Here is a 19854-nt window from a genome sequence, read left to right on the forward strand (position 1 = left end):
CAGAAAATATCACTAAACACAATGACCCTAAAACCTGTCTCGTCCAAAAAAATGCGATTTCAAGAATCGTCATCGCAATTGTCTTAAAACATCAAGCAGCGATAAAATCTCAGTTTAAACGTTAAAAATATTTAACAGAATCCCTTTGAAGGCTCGTCCTTTGAAAAAAGTAGATTTTATAAATCATATTGTTTGCCTAGCCAGGCTTGTTAATAAAAACATTGTGTACTACAGTTGTTGAGCCTTGAAGTCATGACATCCTTGGGAAACTTCGTTCACGATGGGTAAGAAATTCAAGTTATCTTGTGAAAAAGGTATAAGCTTGATGCATATTGTAATATACAATAAAAATCATATATCACAATAATTCAAACCATAATACTTTTTCAATGTGTTTACATTCCGATGTATTAACAAAGTACTCATAAAGATAACATTTTTAAAGTTTAGAATACCTGATTGTTACTGGTTATGCCCTGGCTCCTAAAGTGTTGCATAAAAACATATGATGAATGTTGGTATTGAATTTGCAATGCAATGCATGTAAAGCAGCTACAAAACATCTTCCATTATAACTTGATGTTTTGAGTCATATTCACAAAGGTTTCTATCCCTTATACTGCAGCTTCTCAGCATTATCGTTTGCATTTACAGTCTTTACACAAAATGACCTTGATAGCAAAATATGTGCAAAGACACTGATTTCAAAATACATGCAACAGGTATTTTTTCGAACATCCCAACAACCGAAATGTATTCAATAACACTGAAAATTGGAGAAGCAAAGTACGAAAGTTTTTAAAATGCGCCATTTTGATGTAGCGCGAGTATACATAATTGTTGATGTACCCTAACGTGGCGCGGCCCCTAACGAGGCGCACTATGATTTTTCGTCTGTAGCACCTAGTTAGAGCAAAAGTTTAAACTGAAATTTCACAGAAAGTGAAATTTCATCAAGTACTAAACACTCCCGTTCATAAATCGCGAGTTTATCCGCTCATTACAAAGTTAGAAGAAAACATTAGTTTGGCGTGATTTTCCGATTTTATTTTGAAGTGCAAAGTGAACCCTTTGAAAATGCCCCCCAAAAATAAGAAAAAATTCTTGACAAACTTCTCGTTGGGTATGTAAGTAGAGATAGTAATGGTTTATCAGAATTTATCAACTTTACATAAATTCTCACATGTTAATTTGGAATTTTCTGAGATTTATTTAAGTGCGCCACGTTAGGGAACACTCAGCCATTTTTTGCCCAATTTCCGGATGCCATCGTTTTTGAATATCGGATTAAATTTCATGACACCGAAATTGTTCACAGTGGTTAAATAGCAAGCATTAATAAGGTAAAAGTAATTATTTTGACACAAGCTGAAAGTTAAAATGCTGAGCGAATGGCTTACCTCTATTTGTATTTCTCATAATGCGTCCACTTCATATAAACGCACACGATGTACGCGCCTAGAGGAGTCGCAAAGTAGCCTAATGTGCTGCAGTTTTGATCCTTTTAGCACTCCAAAAAGTAGTTTCAACAATGCTCCTGATATTCATCAAGACGGCAACTATTGTCCATGTAGGCCTACTTTCCTCCCTGCGTAGCGAAGTAATCTTGAGAAACTCTTCCAAGTCAGAAATGAACACAACTTCATCGCGGACATAACGCGCGCTTAACTCAAACCGTACCGCTGCATGCATGAGATCGAGATAACACATTTTGCTGTTAGAGTCTAGGTATAAGACTTGAAAACAACAGTGCCAGCCTAATAGACTTGAGAAAGTCTGTTGTTTGATCGAAACACGCGTTTGATTGTAATAATAGGGTAACTTTGACTTCAATGGGTCGAAACCTTCCACGTATTGGCATGAGAAGCCGGGGGAAGTAGATAAAAGTTTTTCTTGTTCTTATTCTCCTCCCGGGGTGCGGGGAAAGGCCAGGCCTGGGCTTCTTTCAAAAGGGAAGTCTGAAACTAGTGGCACTGACTTGGAACTCGGTCAGTTGGTTGGTCAGTCCCTCCATTTTCGCAAATAGGCCTACATAATTAATTTAGATGTGGTTAGGCCTTCATATTATTAACATAGCACAAACGAAACAATCTATCACTATTTTGTGATTTTTAATCGACTAACGATACAGCTGCAGACTGCACAGTGTATTTACAACCACACCATTAGAATAGATAATTAGCAGCTACACTTTAACACAACTGATTAATAAATTCACATACAATTAAGACCATAATGCACCTGATTTCCGGTATCTAGCGTGGCTTAAAGGTCATACCCTCGACTTGAGTAGCGTCGGAGTGCTAAGCCTTCGTTATAATTATTTCCAAACTTGCTTGAACATGCCACGTGGGGAACCGAAATTGTTGTAAACTGTCCTTTAAGGACATTGACCTCTCCTGCCCGTATTTATGTGATTTCATTCGTTAAACGTGATTATATTTATTAACAGCATCGTCACTCAAATACTACAGCCTTCCCAAAATTAATTTATCACGGTTATATCGCTAATAGACACGTTAAACTGTTCTTTTGACCAAAAAATGTATGAACAATAGTGAGCCATTCAATCTAAACTCAATTATTGGTCTACATCAAATATAGATAGATCACTTACGAAAGTTAACTAATTCAACTAGAGACGAAATCCTTGTAAAGATACATGTTTCATTTCACTATCAAATGACGCTGTCCAGTGATTTTACTCTATGGTGTTATCATTATGCCCTAACAGTTACTATAGTTACATGTATTTATTCATTTTTTTTTTTTTTTAAATCTATTCCAGGTAATACGGAATACAAGCTGTAATACAACTACTAAGAAAAATACCATCGGCTTTATAAGCGAAAAAAAAAAATAATTTCTCTCCCTCTCTGGCAGAAATTGTTTTATCTGAATAGAGTCACTACTATAATTATCATAAGAATACAAAATAAAAAAATCTGATTTAATGAAAAAATAAAGTTTTCCTAATCTAAAGACTATATTACGTATATAGTTTATGCGAGTACGATAAGCAGCATACTTGACACCCAAAGTTTTGTTTTTCAATAAGAAATAAATGTACAAGAAAGTACAAGAAAATACCACATTGAGATTCTGTGATTATTAGAAGTATGTACAAGCCTTAGAAATTTGATTATCGTTTGTGACAAATTTTTAGACATCCCAATATAACACACAATATTAGATAACGAGACAAGTCATGGATAGGTTTCTTCAGAAGAAATTGACTAACTCTGTTAAGATTAACAGATCCAGTTAAAACTATTCTTCAGTTCAATTATTCTTCAGTTTAAAGGGAAGATACAACATTTGCAAACATCAAAAAACGAAATGATCAAATTGTCACGAAATATCTTACTGGATTGTTTGGGAATGACAGTCTAAAGCATCCTGTAAAGTTGTGGCTCCTGGTGTGCTGACATTTTCAAGAAAAACTGCATTTTTCCAACGCTGGTCGGCCGACCAGCGTTGGAGAAAATTGGCTTTTTTTTCAAAAAGTGCTCCTTCCTTTTTATATTTAGTTCATCTGTATTTTCTTTGCAATTGATTACACACCTGTGAAGACTACAACACTGCTAGACTGATTCTCTGATCTTACAATTCCCCAAAGTCTATAAATTGCTCCGTTTCATCTTAAGTGAGGTTGGGGAACCAGACTTCAAGTTTTTCCAGTATATACGAACCCAAAACATGAAACAAGTCAGTGTAACAATATTGGCTATAACATACTATTCCTCCAAATCCAACTATTTCTGAAAATTGCAGCAAAAGCAAATGACGTACATTCCCTTTAATTACAATTAAAAAATTGGTTTATCCAAGGATTCAAGGACACAAACTTCAGATTCGTGAACAGTGCAGAACTCTGCAAACAAAAGACTGACTTCAAGAAGATTGGACCAAAACATAGGTCAAACTTTACACATTAACGCTCTCGTTTAACGTGGAGTCTATTGCTCATGGTCAGACAATAAAATGGACAATGAAACAACACAATTTTCGCTTGATTAAGATACATCAACGATTTAGAACTCCTAGGATACGTGAATCAAAAACATATTTCAGTTCCAACATTTCAGTTCTATTTTAAAACAGCACCTCAAAGAAATGATGTCAGATAAATTTGTCAAAATGTTCAATTGTTTCACTATTTGGAAGAACCTATAGAGAGGGCGCCCTAACATTCAATCTGAAAAGACCTTAGTTTGACTGGTTGATCATTGTGGTTTTTACATTTTTGTATCCTCGAACTCTGGCGTGAACCCCTCGTTCACCTCAAAGGCTGCATTTTTTTTAAGGTCGCCATTTGTCTGAACACCGTTTTTCTTAATTGCTGCCTGTCTATCTTTGTACTTAAACTTATAACCCATCAAGGCGCCAAACACAATGATCAAGATAACTAGCAGGGCGATTATTACGAACATGAAAACCTCGATCAGAGTCTCGGCTTGTTGCTGGGTTAACTTGAGCCCTAACCCCTCACCGATGAAGATCTTACATCCAGGCTTGTCAGAAGTTGGTGGCTCCATTGATTCCCGCTGGTTGCTGCAGTATTCATCAGCTGCCGTTGTTAGCTTGGGTAAGTAGTCTGACCAGAACATGACCTTGTCCTTACGATATCCCTGCCCAACACTACTATCATTGAGCTGAATGAGGAGATAGGTTTCTGAGTCGCCATACTCAGGCCAGTAGGTCAAGTTGCTAGTGGTGTTCACATCCGGGTTGACGTTCGGGTCTCTGCATGGGAGAAAGGGAGAGAGAAAGAACAACTTTCCCAATCAAAATCTGCATCTGATTGAGGATGATTCCAACATGGAGCTGCTGCACGAACAAAGACAATTGACCACAGAATAGTTGAACAACAGATCAAAAAAGGTTAATCAAAGTGGGATAGGATGCATTTTGTTTGAGTTGAGACTGATTCACAGCTTAAGTTAATAATTTTGATCAGTACTAAGCGCGCGTGCAAACTGTGTTCGAGTTCGGCACCAACTCAGTCATGTCTGACGTGCTATACCGTTCAGTACTTTATGTCCCGACTTCATGATTTTAATAGGAAGACGATAAATATTGATTTTCAGTGTACTATATGACGCCATGACCCCTACCCGGTTTTGAAGAAGTTAGTCCAATACCGCATGACCCTATCGCTCAGCTTTCTTTCTTCATCGGTAAAAGATGACGTCATAGTGAAGGGCAATCCGAAGACGTAAGGCAGCTCTTCGCCGTGAGGAGCCCGCGTAAGACCCGGGTACCTGCTACTATCGACTTGGCTGTGATAGTCAAAGATGGCCCATCGAAGCGAGGATAACTTAGGTTGGTTTTCAACGACAGGACCAACCAAGTTAATGTAATTCCAATCCAACATGAAATCAACCAGAGCTTCCATGTAATTTGTATCTTTTTCACTAGCATACTCTCTGGTAACTGCAGTCACTGATAAAGAGTTAGGAATGAACAGACCAAGTACATCTTTAAACTGATCTTTTGTGATGCCTTTTGTAACGTTGAATTTGGCGGGTGAGAAAACATCTTTAGCAACCTCTAGGATAACTGAACCATCACCGGATGTATGAAGGATCAAGTAATCGTGCGCCAAATCTGCATAGCCCACTGATGACGACAAGAAGACGTCATCAATGACAGGAAGGAAAAACTGGCTGAGCGGACTAAGAAAACTTAATGCTGTGGATAAAATATCCTCAGTTGTCCTGTTTCGCAAACAGTCAAGGATTTCCTCTGTGGCTGAGGAACTGCAATCTAGCGCCTGAGCTACTTTAAGAGAATTTGACGCAACATAGCTACGACTGGGTACAAACGCTAAGGTCGACGGCCCGCTATGTGAGGCTACCCGCTTGAAGAACGGACGGCTTTTGTTGGCAAAAGCATGAAGCGAGACCGCGTCAGCACCAGCTGACTGACCGAAGAGAGTAACTCGGGACGGGTCGCCACCGAACCCTGCGATGTTCTCATGAACCCACTGCAAGGCGAGCTGCTGGTCCAGCATACCAAAGTTTCCTGGTGCGTTCTCGTCATTGGTGGAGAAAAATCCGAAGACATTGAGTCGATAGTTGATAGTGACCACGACAACCCCACCACGGACGGCCAGAGCAGACGCGTCATACCCACTACCCTGGCCTGTCAAATAACTTCCCCCGTGGATGTACAACACCACAGCGAGGCCAGCATCGGACTTCCAAGTCATATTTGCCAAATCCACGGGAGTGTAGATGTTGAGCGTTAAGCAATCTTCTTCACTCGTCTCATTTGCCCCTTCTGGGATCTGAACCATATACGCCGGGTAGAACTGTGCCACGCCCGATACATCCTGGGGGCACGACGGGCCAAAGCGTGTAGCGTTGAATACCCGGGTCATCCGCACTTTGGGTAAAGGTGCACGAAACCTGAGTGGCCCAACAGGCGGCTCAGCATAAGGCACTCCCTTAAAAATGTAGTAATCAGCCCCATCCAGTTTTTGCTTCGTCCCAAGGAGTTGTCCCAGAGTTGTATTGACAATCGTATCACCATTAACCCCCGTCGAAACAAACCATAGCATTACGCACCAAACAAATACTAGTGCCGCCATTTTATCGGTTAGGCGTACTGCACGATGGCCTATGGGCAGGGGAAAAACAGCACAAAGACCGTAATTGAACTGTGGTATTCTTTTCTATGGTTGAGAAAGCATTGCCTTGCAAATCTGAATAAACACAATATTACAAAAGCATACCTTTTCGTGCGTGATTTCCCATGGGAAAGTACAACGGCACAAGTTCAATGGCAAATAGTTTCAATAGACGCAGTACTACGCTGTGAATTTGGATGCCTTCCGGTGGCCATTTGGGGAATCGGGAGAGTCCAGTTACTCCATAATACACAGTAATCTTTACTTGACTGCATGGTCTACATATAATGCCACAACGATTTAACGGACAGTTAAACTTCACTGACAAACAAAGGTAAAAATAATTTTAGCGCACAAAATACACACGCATGTTTACGTTGCAAGGGACATACCATTGTTTCCGTGTAGTTAACAAAAAGCGGAGAAAAACAATATTTCACTCAACATTCTTTCAATTGATCATGATTTCCTTGAGTGTTCCTCTTCATTTTGCGACCCATAACCAGTATCCCGAAATTCCTCTAAAACTGATGTTCATTGAGGGGTACGTTGTGGGGACGTGGGCAAGTCCACACAACGTATTCACGACCTGCACTATAGGTCCACACAGTGACTGCTGCAATGCCTGTTCAACTTCGCTGCTACACTTACTGACCAAATTTTCATCAAAAAGCTTATTTAGCTTAAACAACACAACGGCAGCTTTGGATCAAAATCTCATTATGTAAGAAACTACATGCGGTGCAACGACACCTGTTAAGCAAATAAAAAAACAAACACTTTCAACTCCAAGTTGTAATCTCCAACTCAATTCGCATTGGTAATTTTTTGAACATATTCTGAACTTCATAGTCATTTATCGTTAGTTGTTAGAGTCAAAAGATTTCGGATAGATATTTCATGGACATTAGCTGTTCGAGTCATAATTATTTGATTTGTTAATGAGATATTATTTTGTCAAAACAATTTGGTAATCTTTGCCCCGCACTTTTCACGCTCAACATTGTTTCCACTTACCCACTTTTCGCAAAGTTGGACCAATATGTAATTATTCGATCGCTCAACAGCCTTTCCTGGTCGGTGAAGTTCGACCCCAATCGAGACAGCCCATTAAATGGCAAGCCAAATAAGTACGATAACTCTTCGCTGTGGGGAACGAGGTTGAGATCTGGCAACCTGGTATCGGCTGTGCTGCGGTGGTCGAAAATGCAGGCATATATGGAGGACGAATTGGGCAAAGCTGCCAGTGCTGCTTGCATTGGTGCCAGGTAGTTAAAGTCCAGGAACATGTTCACTAAGGCCTTCAATCTTGCAAAGTTCTCGTCTTCAATAGCGTCATTGATGTACTCGTGACTTATGACAGCACTTGACACACCACTTTTAAACAGAGCATGCAACAAACTGATCCATTGGTCTTTAGTGACCCCAGCTTCCGGGTCAATTTCGTCATTTAAGAGGATTTTGAATACATCCAATCCTGTGGAGCCATCTCCTGATGTGTGTAGGAGTATGACGTCATGTTGGAGGTTAGTCAGTCCTGTAGTCAGAGACAAGACATTGTTATCTAAGACAGGAGTGAAGATCTGTCGGGGAGTTTGACGAGCTACAAACAGGGCAGCAGTGAGCAGATCATCCATGGACAAATTCCGAAGACTTTGGATAAGTTCAACATTGTCCATGGTCGATACCGAGGCGATACCGGCAGCTTTGCCGATCATTCTTGCTATTTTGCTTTCATCCTTGGCTTTACCGACGATATAAGACGGGTTAAACACACCGCTGTGAGCTGCCACACGACGGAACAGCGGCCGGCTGTTGTTAGCGAAAAGATGAAGGAAAGCAGACGCCCCACCAGCTGACTGACCGAAGAGAGTAACTCGGGACGGGTCGCCACCGAACCCTGCGATGTTCTCATGAACCCACTTCAAGGCGAGCTGCTGGTCCAACAAACCAAAGTTTCCTGGTGCGTTCTCGTCATTGGTGGAGAGAAACCCGAAGACATTGAGTCGATAGTTGATAGTGACCACGACAACCCTACCACGGACGGCCAGAGCAGACGCGTCATACCCGCTACCCTGTCCAGTCTCAAAACTCCCACCGTGAATCCAAACCATGACTGGGGTGCTACCTTTACTGATATTGAATGGACTGTACACATTCAGTGTCAAGCAATCTTCATTTATCACTGTCGCTTCTTTGGGTATCTGAACAACGTAATCGGGATAGAATGTGGCCACACCCGACACATCCTGTGGACACGATGGTCCGAATGTACTAGCATTAAATGTCCCATTCCATGGTGACTTTGGAGCAGGTGCACTGAATCTTAACCCACCCACCGGTGGTTCGGCGTATGGGATCCCCTTATAGACATACACATCATGCGTTGAATCGCTGCCATCGTAAGTTAAGTGACGTCCGCGAATCATTCCCGCGGTAGTGTTGACGACCGGGTCACAATTACCAAGCCACGGGAGAAATACTGCAAAAATACAGGCGAAGATTTGCGAGAGAGATGGTGCAACGGCCATGTTTGTCTCGTTGCATCAATTTAACTTCTATGTACAGGCTAGGCCTCAGGCAAACTGCTCCAATCTCCTTGTCAGCACCCACACACACCCCGCCAACTGCACAAACACGCGTTGTTAAAGTTTGGCTTTAAACCGGCATGTACTCATTGAATTTCTATATAAAGAAAGGTCAAAATAGGGCCTACCTAAATTGTATTCACAGTGTGAACTCAACTATTTATATCTACGTCATAAGCGCTTGTGTTCCTTTCACATTTAGTTCAAGGATTTTATTCAAGCATACAAATATTTTATTGTCCAAATACTTTCAAAAAAGGGTATTATAGATTGTTTTGTCCCATGGAATTTTCCGCGCCAGAGTAGGTTTGTTTATTACTTCTACGATGCCTCGTTACTCATGATTCATTTTTACTTGATAATAGTGAGACTAGTGTTGTTATATATCCATCCAAACTGTTTAATTTCAGTTGGTTCACCCTTTCTCTCTAAATCATTAACAAAATATAGCACAGTCACTCACATTTTCCAAAAGGGCGTAACAAAATGGCGTGGCTACGTTTCAAAGTAACTGAAACAAGTCTCTAAAATCATCTACTTCCTGCAGTTACAATGAAAAAAAAAATAATTGTAAAAAGTGACAAACTGAGGAATGGTCAACTCGAAATAACCAACGGGGAATGACTTTTAAACAGCTAATTGAAGGGTGAATAAACTTGGCATACACTAATTAATTTTTTCAGCAGTTTACTCAGTATTTTCATTTGTGCATGGCTGGCTACTACCAATGTCGAGGTTTTTTTTTATTGAAAATGAAAATTCTCACTATATCCTGTGTAAATGATCACCGAGTATTCACAATCCATTGGGACGAAAATTTAAGAAACCAACAGGTTTTTGTAAGAAAGCCCTTTTTTAAACGGATGTATAAGAATAACCGGACATATTTATTAATTAGGTATATCGCTGTGACTCACACAGTCATTTCATACAAGGTGATCCGTGGATCGCACATGTCGCCTTTTGTCGCGGTCGATCTTGATATGTTTTGGGTTCTTAAAAAAAATCACGTTTTGTGCATTCTTCAACAACGACCTCAAAATGACCCCCACATACATGAGCTTTGAGCTCCAATTTCGGAAGAGTTGTCATGAACCCCCACCCAAGGATCACTACATCCTTGTTACATTTAAATCTATCAAATCCTGTATAGACAAAGAAACATTCGAAGCATATTTCAACAATGACCCCTGCATGACCTCATCTCAGTAATACGATTAAGGATTGTGTCTTCCCTCAAAAGGGTCACTGCATCCAAGTTTCATCAAAACTCATGAAACTACAAGTTACACATTTTTTCCAAAAACTGAACCTAAACTTTAACACACAAACATCAACGGGAATACAGTCGGACTGGTAAGTGTCCCCCAAAAATCACAAAATGAAGTATTTTTATTCACTTCATTTTGAGTGTAAGAGGTTCGAGTCCTTAATGGTCTACCACAGTAGCAATCTACGCATGTCTATAAATGCATTCGAACTGTCATTTAATTGATTATATTTTGTTTAGTGGTAAAATAAAACTGTTATTTTTTCTTCATAACTTGAGAATAGTTGAACAGTGATCTGATATGTTTATTTTATGCATGGAAACACGCTCTTTACCTACCCGCTCTTTGCAAAGTTTGACCAGTACGTGATGAGGCGGTTGCTCAATGCTGTCTCTTGAGTGGTAAATCGAGATCCAAGGCCTGATGCGTTGTATGGAAGGCCAAAAATGTAAGACAGGTCTTCGGAGTGAGGGGAAGGTTGGAGCCAGGGGTACCTGGTGTTGGCACTGCTCCGGTAGTCAAACACGCTCATGTACACTGATCGGACCGTGGTGACTTTATCAAGAGTTGATGGAACATCTGCCAGGAAGTTCCAGTCAGTCATAAGGTCGACGATCGCCCTGCCCCGGGAAGGGTCATCAAGGGCAGGGTAGGCAAAGCCGATGGCTTCTTGTTGGAGAGGTGTTCTCCACAAATATGTCAAGAATCGCGTCCACTGCAAAGGCGTGACGCCGACGGAGAGGTTTAATTCTCGGGGGCTGATGAAAGGTAGTGCCTCTAAGATGACAGAGCCATCACCTGTGCAGAAGGAGATCATGAGATCGTGATGCAGGTCCAAGGAGTCATTGGATGCTACATGATGAGGAAATAAGAGATGGCCATCAATTACTGGTCCCCATATAACTGGGAGAATCAATGCTTGCTCTAATTCTAACCCTGCCGCAAGTAGTTCGTGCATTGTTCTCTCTCGTAGACACTGCACCAAGTCCGTCGTCGTGTCATGTGTACAGTTCATATTACGGCCGACTACGTTTGCATATTGCCTCATACGTGGACCACTGGCGGCGTGACTTGGCTCAAAATATCCCCCTATGGCTCCAACACGTTGAAAAAGCCGCCGGCTGTTTGGTGCGAAAAGGTGTAGAGTGGCCGCCGCCCCTCCAGCTGACTGGCCGAAGAGAGTAACTCGGGATGGGTCGCCACCAAACCCTGCGATGTTCTCATGAACCCACTGCAAGGCGAGCTGCTGGTCCAACAAACCATAGTTTCCTGGTGCGTTCTCGTCATTGGTGGAGAGAAACCCGAAGACATTGAGTCGATAGTTGATAGTGACCACGACAACCCTACCACGGACGGCCAGAGCAGACGCGTCATACCCGCTACCCTGTCCCGTGGCGTAACTCCCGCCATGAACCCAAACCATAACCGCTAAACCAGATGAACTTGAGCAATCACCAGGAGCGAACACATTGAGTGATAGGCAGTCTTCACTCACGACCATCGCTTCATCTGGTATCCGAACAACGTAGTCGGGATAGAATTTAGCTACGTTTGAAATGTTTTGCGGGCAAGACGGCCCGTACCGAGTGGCATTGCGTATTCCCTGCCAGGATTTTCTTGCGACTGGTGCAGCGAATCGTAGCCTACCGATCGGAGCCTCTGCGTACGGTATCCCGGCGTACAAGCGGTATCCCACACCGTCAAGATCTCGTAGTACACCACGAATTTTTCCGGCTGAAGTCCGGACAATAAACCCTTCCACCAAAAGGCAGAAAACTGCAATAATCGCAGCAAGAAACATGAAGTAGTAAGACCGTAGCATCTTCATATTGTTCGGTGCTTACCTCTTGACGTGACGCGGTACATGTCAAGTTTACCACTGTGTTAAATATGTCATCGGTCTAAAGACCTCCAGTATCGTCACACAGTCAGGTGTGTTTGTATCGCCTTTGACACGACACCAATCAACAACACCTTATTGGCATCATCACGGAACCAATGAATACTGATACTCGTAGATCAGTAACCCCATGGGATTTGATATGGATTATACTCTCTGACTACAATGCCTTAAAGGAACTGCATGGCTCGTCAAGATTCATGAAATCTTGGTTTGATATGAACCTGCAAAGTCACTATGATATTAAATTGCGACTCTCAAAATGTTATTGAAATGTTACATTTTCCTACGCGTGCACTTTTTTTAAGCATCATCCAAGTCATGGGGTATTTGAAACTCGTCTAATTTAAAGCTTAACATCTTCGTACTATTTAACATGTAGAACACATTTGTCAGTTTTTTGGTCAAGTATTACTGATGATTGTTTTTCTGAGATTCAGATTTCAGGGTAATAACGTTTTGTGGCGTCGATTTCTCAGTCATTCCTGTGGTTTTAGATCCAATGAACACTGTGGACGTCATTAACATACCATGATTGAGGTCAGTGACCTTGATGCTGCACAGGGTTTAGTTCAAGACGGAAACCCGACATCTTGCAAGCCAGACTCCCTCAGGTAGACCAATTCAGGGCATAATTTATCGTGATATGATCGCAAAATGTCAGCACTATTTGGATCCGAGTACCCCGCAGCGCGGTAGACCAATTACCAGTAATAAAACATGCTGATACTGCCATACTCGAACTACCAGCTGGGAATGCGAAGAACTCATAGCATAATATTATTGCATGTATCCCGGAGCGTTTCAATTTAAATAAGATTTTCCCCAGACAGTAAAATATATAAATCTAAATGATAAAATAACAAGCGAAAACAACTAAGCACTCGAAATCATTACAACTAAGCACTCGAAATCATTGCTTAAAAAAAAAGCTGAGCAAACTGAATGAAATAAGGTAAAAAAAACATTTCTGTGACTCTACAAAAAAGTGCATGAGCTTTACCAAAAGCAAACGCACATCGATGCTACAGACAACGAGAATATATAAAGTGAGTTATGAAGCAAAGTTGGTCAACTACATGGTCTAAGATCAACTCAGTTTGTTGCACTTCAAGATAAACTTGAGCATAGTGTTTGAATGAGGCATTTTTATTCACCTACTGTTAAAGTAACGCCCTCTACTGCTATAAATGACAAAATGGCAGGCATATTTTAGACAAGGTGTTATTCCACTCACTTACGACCAATAAATCGTTGCAGAGTTTACATTTTATACATGCGACATTCCAAGTGTAATTTTGTGAATTCATCTTCAATATTTTAACATCAAAAAGCAATAGCTCGAATTTAAAAGGCATCCGTCCTATAGATTGTAATGCCTACGAATCAACTCATGAATGACAATTATTATCAAACATCAATGTCTTACCCACTCTTAGCAAAGTTTGACCAGTAGGCGATAACTCGATCACTGAGAGCTTTTTCCTCGTCTCTGAAGAGCGAACCCATTCCTGAACCGTTGAAGGGCAATCCGAAAAGAAACGGCAACTCCTCACCGTGGGGAACAAGGTTGAGCCTTGGCAACCTGGAGTTAACTGAACATCGGTGGTCGAAGACACTCATGCGTATGGATGGCGAATTGGGCAAATAGCTCAAGAATGACGGTATGTTCTTGAGGTAATTCCAATCCAGCATCATGTCGACAAGTGCTTTCAGTCGGGCAAAGTCTCTGTCGGTCAGAGTTGGATCAATGTACTCATGATTAAAAGCAAGCACACCGACTTCCTTGAAGAATAACTCACTAAATGATTTCCACTCCTCCTCAGTTAAACCAACTGTGAAATTATAGGTGCCTGGTAGGATCATTTTGATGACTTCCAGACCGACTGAACCATCTTCCGAAGTAAAGACCAACATTAAGTCATGCTGTAGATCCAATCTCCCTGTGTTGTCAGACAACATGATGTTATCAATACGTGGTAGCCATACCTGTCTTCTTGCCTCCTTAGCGACTTTCTGTCCAGCTTCCAGAACTTTTTCCATGGATTGTTCCCGCAAACATTCCACAAGATCCAAACTAGGCTCCAAGACGCACCCAACTGCCTTAGCGGTTTCTCGTGCGACATCCTCAACTATGAATCCAGGGAAGGGTGCGGTGTAACCGCTGTGAGCAGCCACTCGTTGGAAAAGAGGACGACTCTTATTTGCAAACATGTGGAGTGTGACTGAAGCACCCCCAGCTGACTGACCGAAGAGAGTAACTCGGGACGGGTCGCCACCGAACCCTGCGATGTTCTCATGAACCCACTGCAAGGCGAGCTGCTGGTCCAACAAACCAAAATTTCCTGGTGCGTTCTCGTCATTGGTGGAGAGAAACCCGAAGACATTGAGTCGATAGTTGATAGTGACCACGACAACCCTACCACGGACGGCCAGAGCAGACGCGTCATACCCGCTACCCTGTCCAGTCTCAAAACTCCCACCGTGAATCCAAAACATCACTGTCAAACCGGGTTCAGCCTCATTAGAGGAAACGGGAGCAAAGATGTTCAGCGTCAAGCAGTCTTCGCTGATATTTTGAGCATTGAGAGGGATTTTCACCATATACTCCGGGTAAAAGACAGGCACTCCTGAAATATTTTGTGGGCAAGATGGTCCATACGCCGTCGCGTTGAACACAAAGTCCCATGGTGTTACAGGGACCGGGGCTCGGAATCTGAGTCTACCGACAGGCGGCGCGGCGTACGGTATACCCAGATACCGATGGTACGGTAGCCCATCCACATCCAACCGTTCTCCCTTGATCAGCCCGGATGCCGTCCTCGCAATACGAGCATCTAACAGCGTAGCTAATGTCATCAACAAAGTCAAGATTACAAATCTCATAGATGCCATAGCTGAGCAAACCTGATCGTTTGCGTATCAGGAAAGACTGTGGTTGCTTGTCATCAGTCTATAATATAGGCCTATATATCCCTTTTGACAAAATCGAAACGGCTTCACTCTGATTGACTGGAGCATTGAACTTCACAGAAAGATTGACAGCGCTCGTGGCAATTTGGCAATCTGTTTGTCGTTATTTCTCGCCAGATCAACTTTCTTCCAAAATAAATCGTTTAACAAGCAGCTGATATGAGATCCAAATTGATTTTATATAGATTTTATAAAAAGTTTACATAAAATGGCTTTTATTGGGGTCGAAGTCTACTGCACACATGGGAATTTTCAATAAGCGGCACTTACTTTGTAGCCACTGTTACTTCAATGGTCCATACATATTCCACTACATTGTTGTTGAGATGTTTCCAATTTTTTTTAGTGATAACAGACCCACTCTGGGTCTTGCAAATATTGATTTGTTTGCCTGACACAATGATTCTTCAATGAGATAGGGTCTAAATGTTGAGCAAACTTCATGAGAGACCGGACAAAGATCGCATTTTGTAAGGGGTGAATTTATATAATGATCAAATTCAGTTCATTACCAACATTGACCAGTATTATACTTTAGTTTATGGTTACGAAATGAGATTTGAAAATATCCAATACATGTACATGTCCGAATAAAAACAATGTGGCCATGAGCCTATCTGGAACCGATGAAAGGCTGGTGTGCGAGTCTAAGGATGAAGGCTGGGCCCCAGAGAACGAATTTTAATTTAATGGAAAATCCAATCGACAAAACCGACCACCCAGTTGACGATCACTGTTGGACTTGAACCACGGGTGAAAGGTCAAACATATGTAACTGGTACACTGCCTTTTCAACTAATGACACCAGCCATAGGGCTTCGTAAAAAAAAACCTCATAAATAAATAAATAATAGTAAAAATATGAAATCTCAAAGTTGACCGAACTGCATTTTTGCGGACCTGTCGCAAGAGGGCGTAACTTATCTCACAGCGAATCAGTACATGCGCTATAACGGGTAACTTGCTTTCGTTGCCGCGAAATACTAAGAGATGCAATTGCATCACAAACATCTGAAGCAATGAGAGAAAAGAGGTTACATCGACCAAGTGTGTGAACATTGGTACATTTGTTTAATATTAAAAAAAAGGCCTATCACAAGCCCTTAAAACAAAAGTACACGCTAACGAAGTAAATCGAAGCAAACCAAAGCTGTGTGTTGCTCCTGTTTGACTGCATTTTAAAGAAATCTTACTTCTCTGATAAAGCATGATACCACAATACACGGTTTCGTTTTGTCTTGACCGTCGGTAAGTCAGAAATAGTTTGTCTTGAACATTACGGTCATTTGAATTGGCTCCGTGACGCCTCATAGACGTAATCTCAACCTCAGCCGGCAATTTTTGAACCTCATAGGCTTTTTTTCAATGGAGAAGACTCTTACGTTTTGTCGGAGCTATATTACACCTCACTAACACACAGATGTCCAGTCTACATCATGCAAAAATCTATCTAACCTTCACTGAGTCATTTAAAACTGACCCAGTCAAACAACATCTGATAGACTCAACCCAACCCTCACCAATTATGATAAAAAAATCACATCAGACTTACCCAGACTTTGCGATGTTGGACCAATAGGTGATCATATGATCACTCAGCATGCGTTCCTCATCGCTGAAGATGTGTCCTATTCCCGAAGCGTTAAACGGCAAGCCGAACACGTAGGAGAGTTCCTCAGAGTGAGGTGCCCCGGCCAAGTATGGGTACCTCACGCGAGGTGCGCTCCTGTGATCGAAAACAAACATACGCCTGGATCTGGCTCCTCTGTAGAGATTTCCCAACAGTGTCATTCCCATTAGGAAGTTATAATCCAACATGAAATTTGCTGCTTGAAGAAGTCTATCGTGAGATCTGAGCATGCGTGGTGAGGTCCAGTTCATGTATTCGAGGTTTATAGCTTCCTGTGCGATGCTGTTTTGCCATCTAGGGGCAAAAATGGATAAGATCGTGCCAAAATCCGCCTTGGATAATCCAGTCATTTCAGGGTCGCAGTTGGGTATGATCTCTGGCAGTAGTTGCAATAACGGGGAACCATCACCTGATGTTACTCCTGCTATGATGTCAAATTGCTCGAAGGCTGCAGGATCAGAGTATGATGGTGTTCTTTGGAAGTAATTTGCATCAAAGACGGTAGACCATACCCTTGGAACGACTTCTTCTTTGGCTACTTCTAGTCCCGCCCTCAAGACAATTTGAGTGGATTTACTCCTTAGGCAAGTCACCAGATGAAATGTGTTTTCCATCGGCTTTCCTTGATCCGTGCAACCAGCTTTCAGAGCGATTCTCTGTGCGTACATCTTCGTTTGCCTTCGGAATAATGACGGTGTCATTCCACGCGACATCCCACTATGAGCAATAACTCGATGAAAGAATGGTCGACTATTTGGAGCAGTGAGGTGTGTCATGACTGCCACACCCCCGGCTGACTGACCGAAGATAGTAACTCGGGATGGGTCGCCACCGAACCCTGCGATGTTCTCATGAACCCACTGCAAGGCGAGCTGCTGGTCCAACAAACCAAAGTTTCCTGGTGCGTTCTCGTCATTGGTGGAGAGAAACCCGAAGACATTGAGTCGATAGTTGATAGTGACCACGACAACCCTACCACGGACGGCCAGAGCAGACGCGTCATACCCGCTACCCTGTCCAGTCTCAAAACTACCACCGTGAATCCAAACCATGACAGCTCTATGCTCGTCCTCACCTCGTCTACGAACTGGAGAAAATATATTCAATGTCAGACAGTCCTCGCTTATTACCATAGCCGAGTCAGGGATACGGACCACATAATCGGGATAGTATTTGGAAACATCTGCGATATTCTGCGGACAGGAAGGGCCATACTCAACTACATTAAGTGTCTCTTCCAAGGGTACTTTAGGAATCGGTGCTCTGAATCTCCGATCTCCTATTGGTGGTTCCGCGTAGGGAACACCGCGAAACACCCGGTACTCTCGACCGTCCAGGACCCGTGTCTCACCGCGTAATCTCCCACTAGATGTCCGAACTTCGGTCCTGTCATCAGGAACGCTAACCACCCCACAAACAAACAGAGTCACAACGAAAAATTGCCACAGAAACATCCTCACAACCATGTTGGATGTTGATGCCGAAACTCTGCAAGTCCAGGATTAAGCAATTCGCGTGCTGGCAAGCTTCCGATTCCCGTCGCTGTGTGTAAAGTGCATTAGCGCGCTAAGTGAGTTCGATGCCTCTGGGGTGCGTATACATTATGGCTTCCCCGTTTCCCTATGTATAATCAAGATGTAAGCCTGCGCAACTACTCCCCACAGACCACCATCCAATCTATTTATCACGCGGGACCGGGGATAGCCTAACTTCACCCACCATGCAGGTAAAACCACTCGCCTCCAAACTCTGCGGCGTCTGTCTATAGACAAAAACAGGCAGCGTTATGTCCGAGCAGGAAACTTGAGCGCAAAATGAAAGCTAATTTATGATGCACACATGTGAGTGAGCGATGGATAATATGACGTATTTCTAGCGGCGGGCTGTGGCTACGTGCTATTCGTTTTCAACCCACAGGCAACTCACTGGTCCATCCGAATATATTGCATGACAAGCGATTGAAATAAAACTACCCCAAACAAATGTAAAATGAAATGCAAACGAATTTCTTTCTCTCATTGAAAAGGACTGCATAATTACATTTCATATAATTATTATATGTTGACATGTTTTGTTTTTAAATACTATTAACTTGATTTCATTTTTATTGCTATTTTAAAAAGTTGTTTGCTATTTTTCAATTATTCTGTTGTCCTCGTCAAGCGCAAATTCAGTTTTTTAAAGTATGCATTTCGAAACACCACAAAACTGAAGGTTATGGGCATAAACACTGATGGAGCACATAAAGTAAAATCTCCATAACCAACCCCCCCCCAAAAAAAAAGGTAACTAGTGAGCAGACAAGATGTCTCACAAGTCATTTCATCCACACCGATGGATATTCTGACGATTGCCCCGTTTTCCGACGCAACGCTCTTTCCACTTCATCACTGTCAAGCATTTACAAATGTACTTTGCCCGGACTGTTATTCTTCCAAGCTTCATAAAAATATGGCCCCGGCTTCCTCCGAATACCGCTCCTGATCATTTCATTATTCTCCCTTCGGCAACAGACGCCAATTCGGGAAACTATGGCGGCACTCAATCACAAGACTCAATAAAAATCAATCATTTATGAGATGCATTAGTGCTGATTAAACGATCGCGGTTCCGTGCCGTTAATGTTTCTAAATTTTATCAAATTGTCTTCTGTTGATGCACTTCCCTATGTGCGGGGGGGGGGGGGGTGTTGCAGCGTGAGACACGAGAGGAGACCATATCAGGTTTCTAGCTTGCTCACACCATGGAGCTATTGCTGACACGGAACTACGGCTTAAGGCAGGCACGAGATGCAGTCTTGAACGTGACTAGGAATAAAGCTCGCTGGCGGCAACATTTAGACAGAGAAGTTAGGTACG

The 19854-nt window shown here is 42.3% G+C and overlaps 2 protein-coding genes across 4 annotated transcripts; both read right to left on the reverse strand.

Moving 5' to 3' along the window:
* Window positions 1–4115: 4115 nt before the first annotated feature.
* LOC119728494 (acetylcholinesterase-like) lies at window positions 4116–19851 on the reverse strand. 3 transcript variants are annotated; one of them, XM_038200754.1, is made up of 2 exons: window positions 16919–19851; window positions 4116–4746 (listed from the first exon to the last, which is right to left on the reverse strand). In XM_038200754.1, the coding sequence occupies exons 1-2, from the start codon at window positions 18460–18462 to the stop codon at window positions 4239–4241; spliced, it is 2052 nt and encodes a 683-aa protein (XP_038056682.1). In that variant the 5' UTR covers window positions 18463–19851; the 3' UTR covers window positions 4116–4238. The 3 variants fall into 3 exon arrangements, with proteins under 3 accessions (XP_038056682.1, XP_038056683.1, XP_038056684.1); XM_038200755.1 differs by lacking the exon at window positions 16919–19851 and adding an exon at window positions 7652–9248; XM_038200756.1 differs by lacking the exon at window positions 16919–19851 and adding an exon at window positions 5118–6607.
* On the reverse strand, window positions 10828–12485 carry LOC119728495 (putative inactive carboxylesterase 4). Its single transcript, XM_038200757.1, has one exon. It carries the CDS (start codon window positions 12319–12321, stop codon window positions 10828–10830), a length of 1494 nt encoding a protein of 497 aa, XP_038056685.1. The 5' UTR covers window positions 12322–12485.
* Window positions 19852–19854: the final 3 nt, after the last annotated feature.

This window comes from Patiria miniata, unplaced genomic scaffold (assembly GCF_015706575.1).
Source record: "Patiria miniata isolate m_02_andy unplaced genomic scaffold, ASM1570657v1 HiC_scaffold_20, whole genome shotgun sequence".
NCBI lineage: Eukaryota > Metazoa > Echinodermata > Asteroidea > Valvatida > Asterinidae > Patiria > Patiria miniata.

What these genes read in the sequence shown, in the direction of transcription:
- LOC119728495 (XM_038200757.1), bottom strand. Translation starts at nt 12,321, where the DNA reads ATGAAGATGCTACGGTCTTACTACTTCATGTTTCTTGCTGCGATTATT.
- LOC119728494 (XM_038200754.1), bottom strand. Translation starts at nt 18,462, where the DNA reads ATGGTTGTGAGGATGTTTCTGTGGCAATTTTTCGTTGTGACTCTGTTT. An exon ending in TCCAACATCGCAAAGTCTGG is followed by an intron (nt 4,747 to 16,918) that starts GTAAGTCTGATG and finishes TCTCCCATGCAG; the next exon opens with AGACCCGAACGTCAACCCGG.